This window comes from Ambystoma mexicanum, chromosome 3q, assembly GCF_040938575.1.
Source record: "Ambystoma mexicanum isolate Mex_15411 chromosome 3q, UKY_AmexF1_1, whole genome shotgun sequence".
Taxonomy (NCBI): domain Eukaryota; kingdom Metazoa; phylum Chordata; class Amphibia; order Caudata; family Ambystomatidae; genus Ambystoma; species Ambystoma mexicanum.
The window spans coordinates 603,283,565-603,304,230 of record NC_090926.1 but is presented as its reverse complement, the minus strand read 5'-3'; the positions used below and the strand labels follow the sequence as shown (position 1 = coordinate 603,304,230).

At 47.1% G+C, this 20,666-nt stretch overlaps 1 protein-coding gene across 1 annotated transcript in view; it reads right to left on the bottom strand.

The window, feature by feature from the left end:
• The window catches only part of GLP2R (glucagon like peptide 2 receptor), a 1,432,227-nt gene that overhangs the window by 316,732 nt on the left and 1,094,829 nt on the right, over positions 1–20,666 (bottom strand). Inside the window, exon 9 of the mRNA XM_069654470.1 lies at positions 3,585–3,654. Coding sequence (XP_069510571.1) covers positions 3,585–3,654 — 70 coding nt within the window. The remainder of the gene's footprint in view (positions 1–3,584; positions 3,655–20,666) is intronic.

Here is a 20,666-nt window from a genome sequence, read left to right as displayed (position 1 = left end):
ACGAGGAGAATTGGCCGTGCTCATGTGATTTGATGATGATGGTGGATCATGGAGCCCAGTGATTGCTATAGGAGAGGGTTAAAGATTGACTGACTGACATCACTGATGAGGACATTTTTAAAGATGTCCCATCAGACGACAAAGTGGTGTTTGAAATGAGCATTACATATTGGGTTAGGGCAGAAAGATGTGAGGTGCCACAGAAAATGATGATAGTGTGACAGCATCCTGCATTTTTTGATGAAGACATGGCGAAAGTGCAAGATCCTTTATGGACCATGGGCCCCTATGATGTAGGCCTATTAAAGGGGTTTGGAGAAGTTAAGATTAAACTGAAGCCAGGAGCAATTTTACCTCAGGCAAGGCAGTATTCTATGTCTCGAGAGGCAGACAAGGGTATTTTGAAAACGATATCTGCCATGATGGATCAAGGCATTTATATGACGTCAGAGTCACCATTCAATACTGCGGTGTATCCTATCAAAAAATCTAAGGGGGGTTTGTGCTGTTTAATTCAAGATATGTGCCCAATTAATCAGATTGCAGAGGCCGAGTTTCCTTTAGTTCCCAAATCGGCGACAATCTTGTGTAGTATCACTGTTGAGGCACACTATTTCACTGTGATTGACTTGAAAAATGTGTTTTTCTCAGTCCCGTTGCATAAAGATTCTCAGGATCTGATGATATTATGTTCCATCAGACTAAGTTGAAAAGTACAAGGCTGCCTCAAGAATATAGTGAGTCTCCATCAATGTTCAATAGAGTCCTACAGATGGACTTAAGCAATAATGATTAGCCAAGTGTCGTGTTACAATACCTAGATGATATTTTAGTCTGCAGCACATCAGAAGAGTGCAGATGAGACTCAGTTCAACTAATGATTATACTGGCCGAGAAGGGATAAAAGGTGGACAAGGAGAAATTACAGTATTGCCAAGAAGAGGTGTTATACATAGGACAGTTAATCTTGCATGAGGGAAAGAAAGTTACACCGGAACGAGATGAGGCGATTTTGAAAACAGTGAAATTGCATACAATAAAGCAAATGCGACAGTTTTTAGGACTGTGCAATTATGTTAGAGCATGGATATTTGATTATAGTTCTTGCACAAGACCATTGTTGCAAGCCCTGAAAAAGGCCCAACAAAGTCAGGAAAATATTTTATGGACTGAAGTTATGGAAAAAGGGCTTGATGAGTTAAAGAAGGCAATTTGTACAGCTCCAGTTCTAGGAATTTCCAATTACCCTGAGGAATTCTTTTACTTTGGCACACAAATGGAACTGTCATGATAGCAGTACTCACACAAAGGACTATGTTGGGGTACACGCTTCTAGCATATTACAGTGGTATTTTGGACCCAGTAATGAAGGGTCACTAATCAGTGGCAACCCTGAAAACAGTTACAAACCCCAAAAGATTAACGGTTTGAAAAATTACACAGCTACAAATAACAATTCAAAGTCATATCAAATAATTAAATCCATTTAAAACTATGATATGTGTGACAACAGATGGTGAGGCATAAACAGATAGTTGTAGCGATAGAGGATAGGAGGGGAGGAGGAAAAAGATGAAGGAGCAGAACAAAACAAGGAGATATAGAGAATAGAGATGGGTGAGGGTGGGAGGGGAGGGAGAAGCACAGTGGGGGTGGGGTGAACATGTGAGAGTGATTTGGAGGCAGAGGGAGAAGGATGTGGAAGTTGCGGGAGAATGATAATGTTAAACAGAGACAGGAAGAGGATATGATGGAGGGAGATGGAGAGCTGTAGAGAGAGAGAAATAGGGAGAGAAGGAGATAGAGATACAGAGAGAGAGAGACAAAGAGTAGGATTTGGAGCACACCTGAAAGAGGAGAAGGAGAGAGAAGAGTCAGGCGAGAGAGGGCGGACCCTCCTAACCTCCTGGATTGTCCTGGAATTTGTGGATTCTCATGCTCTTCTCCGAGTCTCCAGGGAAGAGCACAAAATATTTGACACACTGAAAAAAAATTTGGTGGCTTTCTTCCCTCGTACCCCGGCAGTGATCCGAGGATGACTGTGAGACAATCAGGTTAAAATTTGCTGCTCAGGTACAAAAGCCCACAGTGCGCTCACAAGGGCGTTTTAACAATGAACAACTCTTTGTAACGGCTAGTGAAAAGAAATGAGGGGACATTCCCGATTTTGTATCAGAAAGCCCAAGATAAAGCTTCAGATAAATATCCAAGTCGGTGCCTTTTTTCAAAGCAAAAACATTTCAACTGTCTCTCATTTTCATTGTGTTTTTATTTTGACACACACAAACAAGCAGGGCTTATCACACTACCGTTTGTTCTTTTGTTTGTGTACTGGGAGTTGGATTCCTTTAATTGGGGAGCAGTAAGGGCATATAATCTATAATTTCACTGTTTTTGCTTAGCACATTTCTGTGTATTTATATATTTCTCAAACTGTTTGCTTAAGGAAAGGTTGGCTACTGAAGGTAGCCAAAAAGTCATTTCTGTAATAGAGTATTCTTAAATGCCAAACATTAACACATACTCCTACCAACTCGCTCTGAGAAAATATGTGGTTGAGTGGTTCAGTCCCAGAGTGGTCTTTAATTCCTTCTTCACCACTTCACTAAAGTGTGTGATATTGGGCAAATAGTTTTATCTCACTGTGACTTATCTAGAAATGTGTATGTGTAAGTCCTGTTTTTGCCCTGGACATATGATGATCTAATAATTAAACAGAACACATCTGTCCAGCTGTTTTTAATTATTAACAAAAGCAGAATTATCTCCCCAGATGGAAAAAATTAGAGCTGCTGATAGTAAGTTGTAAATGTTCATTTAGCAGGAGTGTGTGTGAATATACATGTCTGTCCCCTTTTTTAATTTAACCTCGGGTGTGACAAGGCCAAAATGTATATAACTTATTAGCACTCTTGGCATGGATGCCAGCCAATGAGGATGCTATGAACGCGGGCTGATACTGACGATCTAGCCCATGTCCAATGCTGCCTGATGGCCGGTTCCCCCGCCCACCATCTTTCCCCCAACATCTGCCCCGTTTTAAACAAACCCACCTCCCCACGTACCTTATTACTGCTGCTTCTGCTCCCTCCATTCCCTGATGCTGCCATGGAAAATGGAAGTGGGGCTCCGTACAGAGTACAAACTTCCCATCCATGGTGGCCATCGTTGAACAGTATTTTATTTCCATGAGCGGGACGCCGCAATGCGACCCGTTCATGAAAAGAAACACTTTTAATTAGCCCTGTTCCTGCGCGTGGAAGGGTACTAATGGCGTTAAGTACTTGTTCCACAGGCTATATCGGGGGTAATGTCCCAGGGGCAATACCCCTGGTATAGCCTGTGGAACAGGTTCTTAATGCTATATAGGTGCCATGAGGCATGCACACACTGCGGGCCGCAGAAACCTCAGGGTTTTTGATTTTCAAATGTAGGCAAGTCTGGAGAGTGGTGACATGTGAGGGGGAAGAGAGTGATAGAAAAATAGGGAGAAAGAAATGAGGTGGCGAAAGAACAGACACACTGAAATGTATTACACATATATACAATGAGTATTTTTAAATGAATAGTATGCACATCCTTACCATAATTGAAAGCATCATTGGGCCCCTGATCATCCACCAGATTCCCATATTTCCATAAAAACCCCAGCATCTAGTAGATATAAAGACAAAAAAGCATATCAATACTTGGCAAAACACAGAAAATGAACTGTACAGGGAATGTCATAGACTGATCTAGTACCCTCTTTCCGCCTGTCTCTCTCTGCCTGTCTGTCTGTCTCTCTCTCTTTCTCTTTCTCTCTCTCGCTCTCTTTCAGCTCTGTTTCTCTCTCTTTCACTCTATAATTATGTCTTTTTCTATGTGAGATCCATATATTCAGGTGCTCGTTTGCTAGAGCCACCGCAGTTGCTGCTGACAGCCACACAACCAGAAAATAACACAGATACATTGGAGGGGGGCAATGTTTTTCTATTTAAATAGTACAGGTAGATTCCATCGTAGGAGAGTTCATCAAATTCGATTCCATCGAATTTTTTCCATCAAATTTCACGGTAAATGTATGTGGGGGGGTTGGTTAGGGTAGTGATAAATGTGAAGGATATGTCTCCCCCCATATACAGTTATGATGAAATGTCCTACAATGCGGGTCATTACAAGTTTGCCGGTCCGGGAACTACAGTACCGGTAAGCTTGTTGGTACCATAGTTCCCGGACTGGCAAACTACGAGTTCTGCTCGCGGGTGCCTTTACACCTTCCAGGTCTAACCTGGTGACCGTAACGGCACCCGCGAGCACAGCATGTCAGATGCACCGGAACCATTTTGAATGGTGCAGGTGTATCCGACCCCCCATTCCCATTGAGCCCTATGGGAATGGAGAGCATGGCACCGGCAAGGCTACTGCCAAACTTGTAACGAGGCCCAATGTCTTTTTCAATAAAACCCATTTTCATTAAATGGATTTGATGGAATCACATAGATCCTAAAGGATAATCATATAAATAAGCACATAACTGTATCTTTTACAAATATGTCTGTGATAAAAGGGGTGCATGATTGAATTACTAAGTGCATTATACACAAGGGGTTGGAGATCTTTTAAGTTTTCACAACACTCACTCTAAAATAATGATGTTTGTATCATTAAACAAGGTATATTGATCTGCCAGCCTGAGTATTCGGATGTGAGGATAACATGGGTGTCACTCCATTGTATTGCAAGAGTCGGTAGAGATATGATTTCCTTTACCTGGGCACAATGTCAGATGATTCTCAAGGTAATGATGGCTGCGCACATGCTCATCACCCAATGCATACATATCCACAGAGCATGTCTGGCCGGCAGATTTTTGAGTGAATTTGCAGCATTACAAAATACCATTGTGAACTTGCAGTAACATTCCGAGGACATGCACCAGTTCACAGATGCCATTTCCTATGGAATGTACCCGAAGCATCATACAGTGATGTTGAAGTACAGTTCTGCACAGCAATACGATGAATGGAGGAACAGAGGAAAAGTGGTTTAGGACCCATTTTTCCAATATAGTAAGTCTGTCTCACACCTAAAAATCGATGCAGGTGTTGTCAGTGCAAGTTAGGGGTGAGTCGCAAAATGATTTGCCTATGTGCGTCTGCTTAAATAGTGCATGTATTGCTCACTCAAAACTGAAACAGTCAATGTAGTGAATCACCAGGCATGATATGCCAAGAGATGTGCCGGGGAGGTGGTGGGTGTTTAATTGGGATGGCACATGAAAACAAGTACAGGCACAAACCAAGGCATAAACTAGAAAATATTCGCTGAGCTTACACCTAGGGGCTGATTTATGCAATACTTTGCGGGGGTACATCTGGACTCTGCGGGCCATTCAGTGCGCAAAACCCTCCCTTCAGCAATTCATGGAATCGACTTTACAGGAAAAATACGTACACTGCGGGGCCTTCGCGCAGGGCCTGCCTGCGCATTTCTTCCCCTACCCTCCAAACTAACCGAGCTTCTCCAATTGGATACAGGGCATACTGTTCATAGGACCTTTAACTCCCGCCCAAACACTGATCGCTATGACTCAGCGCTCGCCCGAGTAAACAGCATTGTTTATTCTCCACGGTAGGACACGATATGCAAGCGTCACTTTTTAACTTCACCCCATGCAGGACATATCACTGCCCCGCCCCCTTACCAAACCCAGCTTCTCCATTCGGAAACGGTATACTTGTCACAGGGCGATTAACTCCTGCCCAAACACTGATCACTATGACTCAGCGCTGGCACGAGTAATCTGTCTTGCTTTTTCTCCATGGTCCGAGACAATATGCACGTGTCACATTCAAACATCAGCCCATGCAGGACAGAGCATTGCGACCCAGCATTAGCCAGGCCACACCACCAGTGCTCCTTCAGACCCCCACATCAAGTCCAACATTTCAGGCTCTACAGCCCTTTTCCCACAGCCACAGGCTTCTAAATTTGTACCTCTATATTCAACCAGCACTTAGCAACACCTGGAACTCCTCTGGGTCCCAAGTGCTATACTTACTCATCTGAGGGCACACCCTCCCAATCCCCAGTGCCCACTTGCCATCTATGGGAGCCTCTGTCCTGTGCTAATAAGCACATCTCAGTGCCTCCTAGACCCCCACATGTGCATGCCATCTCCCCGTCATGGCAGCACACTCGCACCACTGTGGGCACCAAGCTCCAGCAATCCAGCCATTTGGCCAGCGCCCACCAAACCAGGCCGCAACCAGCCCAGCCTGTGACTAATTCGCCCTCTCTGTCCCCTCTAGGCCACATGGGTATCATAGCAACAACCATTTATGTTTATCCCACAGGTTGTTAACCAACAGAGCGACCACATTGGTGCTCACATTCTAGACACACTGCTCTTGCTATCCACCACATGGTAGGGAACCAGACCTATATTTAACTCAGCCCTTTTATTGGCTCCTCACAGCCAGGTCTCCAAACCCTTAACAACTAACACCATTGTTCCTACCACACAGGTAATGACACACAAATAACAATGTACATCACACACTGTATATCCACCACGGCCTTGAAAAAGACCTCTGTTTGGTTGAAACATGTGTCAGCATATGTGTTTAATTAAATCACTTTTAAAATAGCTAGTAACTAGACCCCCTTTTCATTGCTGATAAGTGCAGTTGTACTTACGAGTAGTAGCAACATCTCTAACCAACCGCCTGGATTGAGTTTGGTTCTTCCACAATACCTACGCAAACCAAGGCATACACTAGAAAATATTTGCTCAACTTACAATTAGGGGCTGATTGCAGAGGGTGGGTAGGGCCTACGCAGAGCTGAAAGTAGGGAGCGGAACATGCAGAATGAGGAATGACAAGGCAAATTGTGGGCATGTCGAGGGACAGCCGGCACAAAACAATCGCACTCCCACAGCTGTGTGAACCAAGCGTATTCATGAATGTGACCGTGAAACCTCACGTCGGGGAAATCACCAAGCAAAGCTTGTGAGTCAACCTCCATCTGAAGGCAGGCATAAAGACCCATGCGTATAGGAATCACAGTGCAAAGGTAAGATCAGAACTTGGATTTAGGGGTGTGTGCACGCAGTCACAGTTCCGAATGAAGTTAGGGGTGCGTGTAAGCAGTGTAGTGTGGTGCAGACACGGTTTACGGGGGGGTTACATGGATATTTACCAGAAAACTACTACCTTTACAATACATTGTACAGATGTTGAGGGGGTGCTTGGAATAGTTATGGTGGGACCCTACGCAGTGTCACCGAGGTGCTACCTTGGTTGGAGGGGTTTGCAAGCAGTATTGCCAGAGTGCATTACTTTGTGGTTGAGGAGTGCGCAAAGGTCTGTCAACGCGGCTGGAGCTGCTATGTATGGGGGCATGGCGTGGGCATTCCAGCCGCTACTTGCACAAATGGTTACTTTGTAGGAACAATGTCATGCATATGCAGAGCACGCATAAAATCTTATGTACACAGGGATGTGCAAAGTTGTTTTGGATGCACAGGATTTGTGGGATCAATGCACATTTTTCCATTAATCAGGCCCCAAGTATGCACTTGTTCTTGGTGAAGATTTGGTGTGAAGATCTTGAAAATGAATATGTTACCTTAAGTATTAGAGGGATGTGTGGAGGAAAGTTGGAAAGATGTCATGCAAAAATATTTTTGCAGTGTGAATAGACATTTTTTGTTGAACTTAAGTCTGCACCAGTGGAAGTTCCGGTCATTAGACTAGCACAAAAAGAGAATTACGTTTCTCTTAATTGTAGTTTTTTAGCCTAGCATATCTATGGCTAGATGATTAAGTCTGCCATCATGGAACCATCACATGTGCTTGATATACATGTATGCACGAGAAACTACGAGAAACTAACAAAAAGAGGTTGAGAGAGCGAGAGAAAGAGCAAGCGAGAAAGAAATCTTAGTGCAATTAATCATGTTAAAATATTTGGGGCTGATTCATGGAATTATTTTGCACGGTGCAAAGGGACTTTTCACTGATGCAAAGGGACTTTGCACTGCAAACTAACACCCTGGTTCATGGAACAGTGCATTGTGCCTTTTTGCTGTGCAAAGTCACTTTGCTGTGCAAAATAACACTTTGCACTGCTCCACCCTGATTCATGGAACAGTGCAAAGTGTATTTCTAAGTCACTGTTCCATGAATCAGGGAGCCTGATTTACAGAAAGTTTTGTGTGGTGCATAAGAATATGCAAACTGCCTCATTGAAGTAGAGGAATGAGGGATAACTTTGGTTTGAGGAGGGAGGCACTCTCTTCCCCCTCACATGTCACCACTCTCCAGACTTGCCATATGCACAAGCACACCCCACGAAGTGCAAACAAACCCGTTTTCACAGATTCACTCGTGCATCTACGCAAACTAAAAAGGAAATAAATTATACCTCCACCCAGGACCAGCTGCAAAGTGAGACTGCACCATAAAATCCAACATTTAAAAAACGCCATGCAATCACAGAGACACGTCACAACCATGCCGTTCCTGCATTGCTTGCATACTTACTGCCTAATGGAAGGAGGAGGAGAAAGAGGAGCAGGGCCAGAATCTACCATACACGCACAACAAAATTCATTGTACCCGATGAGAAAGTACATGACACATTTCACCCCCCCATTTTAATCCTTGAATTGGTCAGGGAGTGGGAGAATGACCTGCTTTCCCCAACTATGTGCTCACATCCAATGCCACCCCTGATGAAAGACCTGACAGTCCTTCACTGCCTGGGGACTGGCACATTCCAACAGACCACAGTCATTGGCCCTCATTACAACTCAGGCGGTAAGGGGTTTACGGTGCCGTAAACAGCGCCGACCCTTACTGCCTGAGTACGAGGTCCCTTAGCGCCATGGCGGACTTAACACCTGCTTTTAGCAGGTGTTAAAATCCATGGCGCTAAGGGACCATGGAGTTAATTACGCCACCGTAATTTACGGTGGTGTAATTAACGCCTTCCCCACTCCCATTATGCCCTATGGGGCAAAAATGGGAATGGAGAAGGGTAAATGGGGATTGGGGACTTACCGCCCCGCCACAGGCATGAGATAAGTGAACTGTTTGCATTTTTGCATGCATATAAAATCCCTTTGAAAAATTGTGAAGGAACAGGAAATGTGTACAGGGAAACATCTGCTATTGATAAGGATATGGCTATTTATGTTGTCATTTGAACAGCTGGCATATGTCAGACCAGTGTCACTGCAAGTTTGAATGTCTGTTCTTGCTGTGTGCTGCTAGCTATATGAGTTTGTTACCAAAGTGGCAACGGCACATGCATGCTAAATATGCTCAGTGTATTATGTTGCTATGTGTGGCTATATTATGGAAGATGCAACATGCCAATATGATTTTACATGACACAGTACTCCACCTGAATGGTCCAGGCAGCGGAACCGTGATTTCAGCACTCCAAATGTGGGCTCGACTATGCCTCTGGTGGCGATGTGGGCTGCATTGTAGTGGACCTCTGCTGGTGTGGTGGGATTTTAGATAGGCGTCATCATGAATGGTGATACCGGGTAAGCACTGTCCCCTGTAACTGTTGATAATCACATTTTATTATGGTATGTGATTGTATAGTCATTTCTATTGGATGTAACCCCCCAATCACTATGTTTTGGTGTCTGTGCTGGCTGATACTCACCAATGAGCCACTTGTTGCCGAAAGTTCCCGATGCCAGTGCCTGATAAATGAGGGAAGGGTGTAATATGTAGCTATCGTGGGTATATCCAGGGTAGATTGCGTTCAAATGCATGATGTGACACTTTGCATTACAGATGGCTTGCATGTTCAGCAAGTGCTCATATTTTCTGTTCCGATATATATGTTCTGTGGCTCATGGGGGCTCTAGTGCAACATGTGTGTAATCAATTGCCCCAAGTACCCATGGGAAGTGGGCAACCACATATAATGTTTGAACCACTCTTTGCCTTGCCTGCACATTGCATGGCATGTCTATGTGGCTGTGCACACATGCTAAGATGGAGCTTAGGACCTGTTTGAGGTAGCTTGATTGTGTAGGCTGTGAAATACCACTGACAATGGCCCTCATTACGACCCAGGCAGTGAAGGCCAAAGGGTGAGGGGCCAGCACATACGGAATCAGTTTGTTCAGACATACTTCACATGGATAACATCCAGTGTAAGAGTCGCATCATAGCCACATCTCTGATGGCCTTCGATGATGAAACATGGTAAGTACAGTTGGGCCATAAACAACAACCTGAGAATGGCAGTACAGCGTGGAGAATTAGTGTGTGCCTCATACTCCAAAAATCACACATATCCACCATCTACATCCTTCACATAAAAACTTAGTATTACACATTTCATTCCCCAAGCCACTCACCCAAGCATACAAATAAAGATAACAGGGTAACTTGGCTACACAGCTCAACTAATAAAGTAACATGGACATGACCCATTGAACAATGTCAAACAAGGAGCATGGCGCACCATCCCGTACATAGCTACATCCATTACCCGTTACCAACACATGATACCTCAATAAGTACATTGTAATTGACAGATGGACTCCCTGATAATAAGTATGTACCATTTAAATGCCACTGAAGCGGTCCTCCCACCCCACTGTGGAGGGACCACAGGGATGCGTGGGGCGAGAGGTGCCAGGGCAGCGGGAGAACTAACAACTGCAGGTATCAGCCACCCAAGACTGACTGGCTGGGGGCAGCATGAAGCCTTCTCCTGCACAATAATGCATGTGCAGCGGATGGCCTGGGGGTTCATCATCAGGGTCACATGACTACAGGTGCCTTCACAGCACCCTCTTAGGGATTCTCATAGGACATCCGGGAACTAAATACCCTATCAGGCTAGTGGGCTGCAGGGCCAGTGAGCAGTGCCACAGTAGGTGGTCCGCATGGCATGGGATAGGGAATCAGCATACAAGGTCTCCTTGGTCTGGCGCTCATTCAACAAGATACAGCATAACTCACACATCATGAACATGCAAACATGTAAAAATTCAAAACACTGCTGCTGCATGTCAAAGAAACGTCCCCCCATGTGGAAGGAAAGACTCAGGTGTGCAGGGTGCACATGCATGATGGAGTGACTACTTGACAATAATCATGGCAGGATATGGCAGGGAAGGCTCACAGGACATGACAGCTAATAAACCAATAACTAACAAAGGGGTCAGTGTATAGCCCAGTACCAGGAACACATGAATATAAGCATCTTCAGTGGACAGACTACAACAAGCATGGTGCTGAGTTCAAAACAATGTCCACAATCATGTAAATTGTATCACTCCCGTGTCCATACACTGTGACAATCACCCACATACCATCAGATTGACACTTACATACACAACCCTACTTGTGCCACATCAGAAGGCTACTTGAATGCATAGGTCAACAACATGCAACTGTGTGACTGTGTACTCCCTTAACTTATGTAATTGCTGTTGTACTGTATATTTCTCACCACCTCGACCTAACACGGTGCCTCCTCATGCATGTCAGGAATGACAGTGTCCAGTGTCCAGCAGAGGAAATGGGGAATTGGATAGAAGGATAGGGATCCGGGTGCATTCACAGGGTGGGTGGGACTGACTGTGCAAAGTGACCTGAAATGACAACTGATACACGTCCAGTAGAGTACAATGACCCTGTCACACATACTCCTCAAATAATGCACATCATGGGTCAACATAATGTTTGCCAGAATGTCTGATCATGTCCCTTGGTGAATCAGCATGTCAGTTAACATCACGAAACATGGCAGTAAGTGCATGCCACCTGGAGTATCAATTGCAAAGTGAATAATTGCACATGGTGCATCATGGCAATGTCTGTCAAGAAAAGGAGCCCACTTTGGATAGTAGAAACAAAATATCAACTAAAAAAGCATCACTACACACATAGTTGGTGGGGGGCATGAGAAAGGGGCGTGGCAAGGTGAGAAGCAACATAAGAAACTTGTGCAGGGAAAAACAAAATAGCATTACTTGCAAGAAGCCTTGCTAAGACCCGCTCTGTGGATCATCCTGGGATGGGGGACCCTGGTCATGCAAGGCCAGTGCTTGGTCCTGATGTGTAGCTGCCTCACGTGACACAGAAGAATGCAAGGGTCTGCCAATTGCAACCAGGTCCTGATGACTGTCCTTGTGCATCTCCTTCATGTCTGCCTGCATGACAGCCTGTGTTGCATCCACCTGGATGTTGATTGTGTCCCTCTGGGAGGACATGTTAAAGATGGTGATGCTCCTTTGAGGCCTCCAACTGCTCATGCAGAACTACATCCAAGTCTGTCATCTTCTGCCTGCGCTGGTTCCTTGAGCTTTTCATCTCCTCATGCAAGCATTGCCTCAAGACAGTGATCTCCCCACGCAACAGAATTCCATACACATCGTGGCATTAGATGTGATGATATTGTCTGCCAGAGAATGCATGTCCCTGTCGATCTCCTGCATGACCGCGACCTGTAGCACCATTTTGTGTATAACCTCCGCGTCCCAGTCAAAGTGGGAAGCAGGTATCAGTCCCCCATCCCCATCTGTGCGTGGCCGATGAAACCATGATGAGGTACTGCATCCCTTGTCTGAGTGACTGAGTGAGTGCACTGGCATGCGCTGCGGGTCCACGTGCATCTCACTTCCAGTACACACCTCTGCTGTCTTCAGGATGGGTGTGGACAAAATTACAGGCACAGTGCCTCCAGAAGAAGCATGGAAAACCACTGGCAGGGGCACAGTCTCCTGTCCCCCCTCAGGCTCAGTTTCCTCCAAAATCCCAAGGAGAAAAATGGGGTTGGGACTGCTGAATGGTGGTTGTTCCACCAGCTACCTCAATATGGCTCTGACATCTCATTGTCATCCTCCTCTGATGATGACTGTGCAGGCATGCTGAGAATGGTCTTATGGCAGTGAGTTTTCACCACACACAGCAGTCCATCCACTGCTGGTGCCTGGTTGTGCATCCCCTGACAACTGATCTGCCACCTACTCCCCCTCTGCTTTGTCATCACCTACAAAAAGGCAGACAACAAAGTTCAGGGGGCCACCTGGAAATGCACGTATGCCTCACATGAAATGCATGCATAACATATGGACCATCTACACATGCATCAGGCTCACAAAATGGACATATAGGCCCTCATTACGAGTTTGCCGGTCTGGTAACAACAGTGCCGGTAAGCTTGCCGGTACCGTTGTTACCGGGCTGGCAAACTACGATGTCTGCTCGCGGGTGCCTTCCCGCCCACCAGATCTGACCTGGCAGGCGGACCAGCCCCGCAAGCAAACCTTGACGGATGCAGGTGCACCGTTATTAACCAGCGTCCCTATTCCCATTGAGCCCTATGGGGCCCAAATGGGAATGGGCAATAATAAATACTAGCACCCAGCAGTGTGGATGTTCCGGGTCCGCCGTCCATCCCCATTGCCAGGTGCCAGTAAAAAAAAGACTCCGGCAGCAGCCGTGCCCGTAATTACTGGCAGGCGTGGCATATGTATGCAATGCAAAATGTCATAGACAAAGGAAGAAGTATGGGACAAGATGCAGGTATGAGTATGAAATGGAGTCACAGGGGCATTGCTGCAAATGCAAGGTCTGTGGGCCAAGGTGGCAAGAGACCGGCCATGTTGATTGCCAACCCTGTAACCCGTCCAAACCAAAGGCAGGCCTCTGTGTGTGGTTGTGGCCATGTTCAGTCAGTGCCCTTTAAAATCCCCCTACTGCCCCTGTGGGGAAAAGCAATGCCAAGGTTACAGCAGCTCCCTTGCAAGCGTATACGTCAAGGGTGTATCAAGGGCCAAATGGACACATGCATCACAGGCATGGCTGGCCACGGACCGACATGGACGTCACCTATGTGTACTTTCATCGACAACAGACCATGGGCACTCCAAATGCACCAGCAACCTGAGAAGACATGACAATGCTGTCTGTCACCAGCATAAGGGCTGCAGTGACTGTTACCCCCGTACATTTTGCTGGCATTGCACCGCTTCCTGGGTCACTGTCTGACCAGAGCAGTGAATGATTCACACATGCATGACCCATTGCTAGTGCAGGCGCCATGTGAGTGCACCCAACATTGAGAGTACACACTACACAGGCATGACAGTGACACTGTGCGCAGTGACATGTAGTTACTGAACAAATTGGCATGTAGCTAATGCCATTCACAAATACAGCTGTAAGGTGCAGTGATATGACCATCATGCATCCAACAGTCACACTGCATATCATGTGGACAGTGTGCACATGTATGTAGAGCCCGAATGGAGATGCCTGACGTGAATCCACCCGGGCACCATCAATACACTCATCCATTTTCATGCACAGTGGTGTAAAGAACACATGTATCAGTCACACATGTCACTCACCTGCTGCAAGTCCATATGGGTCGTTGCCTCCCATACCAACAACCTGTTCACTCGTGATGAGTCCAGAGGTAACTTTTTCAAAAGGAATGAGCTCCTCAACTTGTGGAGACCCACCACCAAAGCCTGTGCAGAGGACACATTTGCACCAAGTTTCTCTTTGGTACGCCTGGTGAGGTTGTCCATCCTCATATGCCCTCTGGTGCTGTGTGCTTCTCCACCATTGTAGAAATCAGTGGCCTAGTGCGATTTACACTGCCACTGGACCAGTGTTAGGGTGCTGCAAGCCCATGTGTATAGCTCAGATTGGAGCTCATCCACATAGTGTGAGGATTTGTAACTCCTCCTCATCAAATGTCTTCTTCCGTCTCTGCCGCTTCTCAGGGACCGGTGGCTGTCCCTGGGTCATGGGAGTTCCAGTGGCCCCTTCACTTACTGCACTGCTGCCCGTCTGTGCCAGTGGTGCATCCCCAGCATATGGTGGTTGTCCTATCTTCCATTCACATTTTGGTGGGGATCCACTCTTCTTCATTGGTCTCTATGCCCTGCCATTTCCCCTCCCATCCATGATAGGGTTGATGGAGATGATTCACAGCAAATCTTGCTAGTTTTGCACTTGCACCGTGCATACTCACGCATCGCCCGTCACACCAAATTCCAATGTGCTCTGCATCCTCCGTCCGTTAGAATTACGCAGCACAGATGCATCCTGTCCATGAGCCCCCGATTCGCAGTGAGCCGTGCGTGGGCTGTTTGCTTGTCACGACAGGCGTAACTCGCGTGACACATGTCTAGCTTGAATAACCAGCTGTTGCTGCCACATTTCTCTGTCTGCTTCCTGCTCCAGCTTGTCTTGACCTCACACTTCTGCTATTCCTCCAGTGTGCAGTCCTGGGACTATTTGCCAAACACTGCCACTGCCTCATCCGGACACCAACACTTCATCGCTGCTCCACACTACAGGTAAGTGGGGTAATTGCCAAAAGGGAACTAGTGGTTCTGTGGCTGCATCCAAGTAGGTGGGAGAGGGATGGCAGCACTTTTGGGGAGGGGGAACTGCTCTTGGGGGGCACAGTGCATGGCATGTTGCTGCAGGTGAGTCCACCCTGTCAGTGCGATGGGGCTGAATGGGTATGCCATGAGTCAAGGATGCATGTTGGGAGGACGCTGGTTGATGTACACTGCAATATAGTTCAACGTAATGTGGCATGCCATTTTGCTCTGGTGCCATTTGCATGGCTTATATTTGATGTCTCCATGGTGCATGCAAGGTTCCACACTGTGTGGGTCCCATGGAAGTTACAATATGGGGTCAATGGTGCTGGATCATCAGTTACAGGTCAAGGGATATTCAATATTGAGGTTCACCTCCCTGTTGTCTTTTGACTGATGGACATATGTGGTCCATTTCAGAGGTGTGAGTCCAGGCGGCCATCTGATTTGTGGGATGTGTGTTTACTTTTGGGGGATTCAAGTGCTGGGGGGACATCTGGTGCAATGGCATTGTCTATTGGTGGCTGATTGAATACATGTGAGGGAGTTTTGAGCCCTGGATGTGTACTGATTGAGATGAGTGATGGGTAGCTGACTCACCTATAGGCTGTGGAAGTCTATGGAGGAAAGCAGGGAGTCTGCCAGGTCCAGTGTTCCCCTGACCAAGTCCCATGGTTGATAGCTGGAGGAGGGCACTTGGTCAGTGAAGGGTGAGGTATGTTGGTGTTGATAGTGCAATGATGATGGCTGCAAGTCTTGCCCATATGCTACATTACTCATGTATGCCCCATCAATGTGCCCAGTTGGCCCTGGCAACTATTGTACACATGGTGTGGTGACTGCTCATCCCAGGCAAACCCATGCATGCAATTGATGGGGATGTCATCATGTATTACAAGCTTACATGTCTGTGTGTTCAGGATGATTAATTGAAGTTGTGATGTGATGGGCCCAAGGCATTTGTAAGTGAGATGGCGGCATGGACCTTGCCAAACGTTGGACATGCACATGTGAATACACATATGCTGAACTGCCTCTCCTCACTCCCTTTTCAACCAGTGTCACATGCAGATGGAGAGACCCGCACTGAGGAGGAGCAAGTTGCCAGGACAAGGCTTTGTAGGAGGCTGCTAAAACCACAGCCACAACTGTCATTATACACCTCGTCTGAGGGGCAGGTAGCTGGAGAAGGGTCCTCATCCGATGGCACAGGTGATGACGTGCAGGATGTTGCCATGGTCATTGAGGGTGAATCCTAAGGGGCAGCGGGGCAGGAACATTCCACCATTCCCACAGATAGGCAAGTCACCATCATCTGGGGTGTCAGGTTCAGGTCTGGAGGAAGGGGGGAAGCCATTGTGGGCCTGGCCATGGTGTCTGATGGGTGTGCATCGTCGATGTGCAGGCTGCAGACATGGACCTGGGACAAGAGGTTGTGCAGGACACAGTGGTGGAGTCAGCTCTTCGCACTGTCCCGGGTCCATCGGTTACAGGGCTACACACCTTCGGTCATGCCACAACACAGGCAAGCCGTTCAGTAAGTGTCGATGAAGTCATATTTAATGCCGTGTTACCCCAGCTCTTGTCAGGATGTGACAGGTAGGTGGCTGCCCTTGAGGCCCTTGACGTGATCTGTGGCCAGCTCGTCAGCCATCATGGGAAGGTCTGCCACATTATGTCACAAGTGGCTAGTGCATTGCTGTGCGTGGTACAGCTTGCACAGACAACACCAATGCCACCCTCCTCATCCTCAGCTACTGTGCCCCAGGCACCCACAGGTCTGGCCTCGATGCTGACCCCCATCTCAGGCTCCTCTGCCCCTGACACCCCGTCAGCAAGTCTAGTGCTCCTTCGCGCTCGGTTGGTGTGCAAGTGGCCATCAAGGCCATTCAGGTGGTCCCATGGTCTGGGATGGCCTTTGTACAGGATAAAGCAGTGCAGGCGGACATGGCACTGGAGGTGATTGGTGGGGCAGTGCTCCCTTTCTGGGGCTGTTTATCTCGCTGTAAGTAGTCCTAGCACCAGAGGTGGGTTGTTGCAGCAGCGGAGGCAGGCACACCAGTGTTTCATGACACATAGTGTGCAGCAGGCATTCGATGTCTGGCAGGAAAGGCAGGTGGCAAGAAACATGATACATGTTGCCACCACATGCCAACTGCAACTCACGAGTCTGCAGGAGGAACAGAGGCTGCAGGCAATGGAGGAGGAAGCTGCCAGGGCTGCAGCACATGTAAAGATGGTGGAGTTGTGTGATGCTATTCTGGGGGAGAGTATGAGGGCTGCACAACAAATTGAACAGACAACTAGGGGGCCCTGCAGACCCTCAGTGATACCACTGAAGCCTGCCTGCAGCAAGTGGAAGCAGAGATAAAGGTAGCCTTGGGCCAGGCATTGTCAGATATAGGAGTACAGCAGGACTGCAAATATGTTGTGTTTTGTGGATTTAAATTGTTTCTTTTTTTGAACTAGGATTCTTGGGATTTTGTTTTGGCTTAATGGTGATTTCATGGTTCAAGTTTTGTTTCCATTATAATACAGCTGTGTCTTCGGAACAGATTCATGTGGTTATTTTGTTTTTCCTGTATAATTCCCTTTCTCTGACACTCATGCCTGTGTGCATTCATTCATCTTTTGGTGTGAATGTCACACTGGGCTGTCTTGATGGTTGCATGCTGCATACTTATGTCGTAGGCTTGTCGGGATTCACGTGTACTCAGCATCTCATTGTTTTCAGTTGACAAGATTCTGTGTGGCATTTGTCCATGCATATGCTCAATGCACAGGCATGATTCTGTGTTACATGTGCACATTGCCAACAAGCACCATGTGTGCTGTATGCAGGTAGCAGGCTCACAACCATTCACTTATGGATCAGCATATGTAGATGCATTCATTGTGACCTTCTCAGTCCATGCATGTAGTCGATGTATGTGCTTTGGATTGGTACATGTATGTGTGTTGTGTGCAGACTGTCATGTGCATCTCTGGCTGTATGTGTGTCAGGGTGGTGGTGGTGGTGGGGTATTATTATGGTTCATCATTGTGGTAGTCAAGGTTGTCCTACATTGAATTCCTTGCACAGATTGTCATGTGGCTGTACAGATCTCTGGTTACTTATGTGGGACAATGATGACTGTGCCTTGCAGTACACATGGATGTTGCACGCTACACACCTGTGATCCTGAAATGTGGTTGATGTATATGGCCCTACTACTAATAGGGGGTTGTGATTGTGTTGTGGCTACAGGTGTGCTTTTAAGGGTGACATTACTATCGGTGAGGCTTTATTAATGTCATGTGTGTGTCAAAGGTGTGGTGGGTGTGGTGATGTAGTCAATGATGGTGTTTGTTGATCTGTGCATTTGGTAATCCCAGTGATGGCCACTGTCATGCACAGTATATGTAATGTGAATGTATGTGCGGCCTGATTTGGCCTTTTGTGTAGAGTTGCATTCATGTCACATACTGTGACTGCTAATGCATGTGTTACACACCAAATATCACTCTGACATCTGTAGGGCAGATGAGTGTGTGTGTAAGGGTGTTTGTAGATTTACATGTGCTTCAGGTGAATGCATGTCAAACGCACCACAGGTGACTCCAATGAATGTAGTCATTGTTTTCTCCATGGCGTACATCATGGGAGACACATCTGTGTAGGATTGGAATCTGAATGACCGGTGCACAAGGGTGAGTGGGGATTTGATGGCCCACTCAGCCCTCACACTTCTAGGAATGGTGAGACGACACATTCACGTGGATGTACAGGTACACTCAGGTGGTATTCCTCTGCCATATTTGGTGTTGCGGGCCATGTGGAGTCGATTTCCTCAGGAGGGGTGTTATGGTGAACCAATAGTTACAAAGACCAAACAGTGTCACTTTTGATAATTAAGGTAATGCCGAATCGAGTTGAGTCAATAATTGTGGTCACTCATTTTGACACAGCACCCACAGGTTGTTGTTTGAATGATGTGTGCACAATGACCCTCCACAAGATACAGTGGTATCGTATGTTTTTACCAACTTTAAAAGTCCGACCCCACCAAAAGACCTAAAACAAACACCACATAAATTTCGGACTACCAAATGCCCGAACTTTTTGTGATGTGTGTCTAGGTGTTTTGGTGGGGTCAGACTTGGGGCTGGGGGGCTGTCCCGCGCAACAGCCCACTCACTACAGTGAGCGAGGGTTGAGGGGGACAACCCCCGCCAAATGAAGAAAAAAAAAACAGGGTTACAGATTAGCGGGCGGGGGATGTGGGGGGAAACCCCTGCAGCTTCTAAAAAAAAGAAAAGAAAAGGACTCTGTGGCGCCGGTTCCCGATCACGGAAGTGAAAGGGAACTGGCGCCGCAAGGACACAGCGTGAAGGAAAGGTAAGTGGGGTGTGGGTATGTTGGGAGTGTGGGTGGGGGTGTGTTAAGGGTGTGGGTGGGGGTGTGTCGTGGGTGTGTTGTGGGTGGGGTGTGGGTTTGTAGGGGTTTTAAATGCGTATTTGCATGGGAAATGTGCAAACCTTTTGTGGTTCGCACATTTCTCATGCAAATTTTTCCATCGCTGACTTTTCCATGACGGAAAAATCATGCATATCCAATACAGTAGGGTGTTCTGGCTACACTCTGGAGATGGTGACACTTGTAGTGGATTTTGATGGGGTATTGGGCTGAGTCCTGACATGGAGAGGTTTTGGAATTTAGGAACAGGGCTGGGTTTCTCATGGGGTGCAGACCTATGGGGGTCCCTGCCTGGTGTAGCCCTATCCAGGCCCCATGTCCCACCATCACTGCCTTCTCAACGCCTGTGCATTCAGCTGCTGGGCTCTGTTGGGACTCACATTCCACTTTGGCCATGTGGTATAGCTTGGTGGGTGCCCAGTGGTCAGGATTGACAGCCAGGTGTGTCTTGGTCCACCTCACTGTGCCCAGCCAGCTCTTCTTCTGGGACCCCTGCCATGGGCAGGGTCCAACATGGCCCACAACTTCCAATCTCACTTCAGCGTCACTGTGGGGCACTGGTGCCTGCACTGGGGGCACCCAAACCAGCTGTGGGTTGGTTGCCTTGCTGTCTTCCTGTTGCACACCTACAGGCACAGGGGGGGCATCAACCAGCTGCACCAAACAAGCACTAGCTGAGATGGACAGTTCTCATCCACATTTGTGCCCTTATAGAGGGGGTTCTAATGGAGACAGACAAGTCACAAATGTATGAGTGAACCGTGTGCCCTATTATTTTATTCCAGGGCCATGCATGGGTGCATGGTGGTGCGGATTTGGGGTGGACCTTATGTGTGC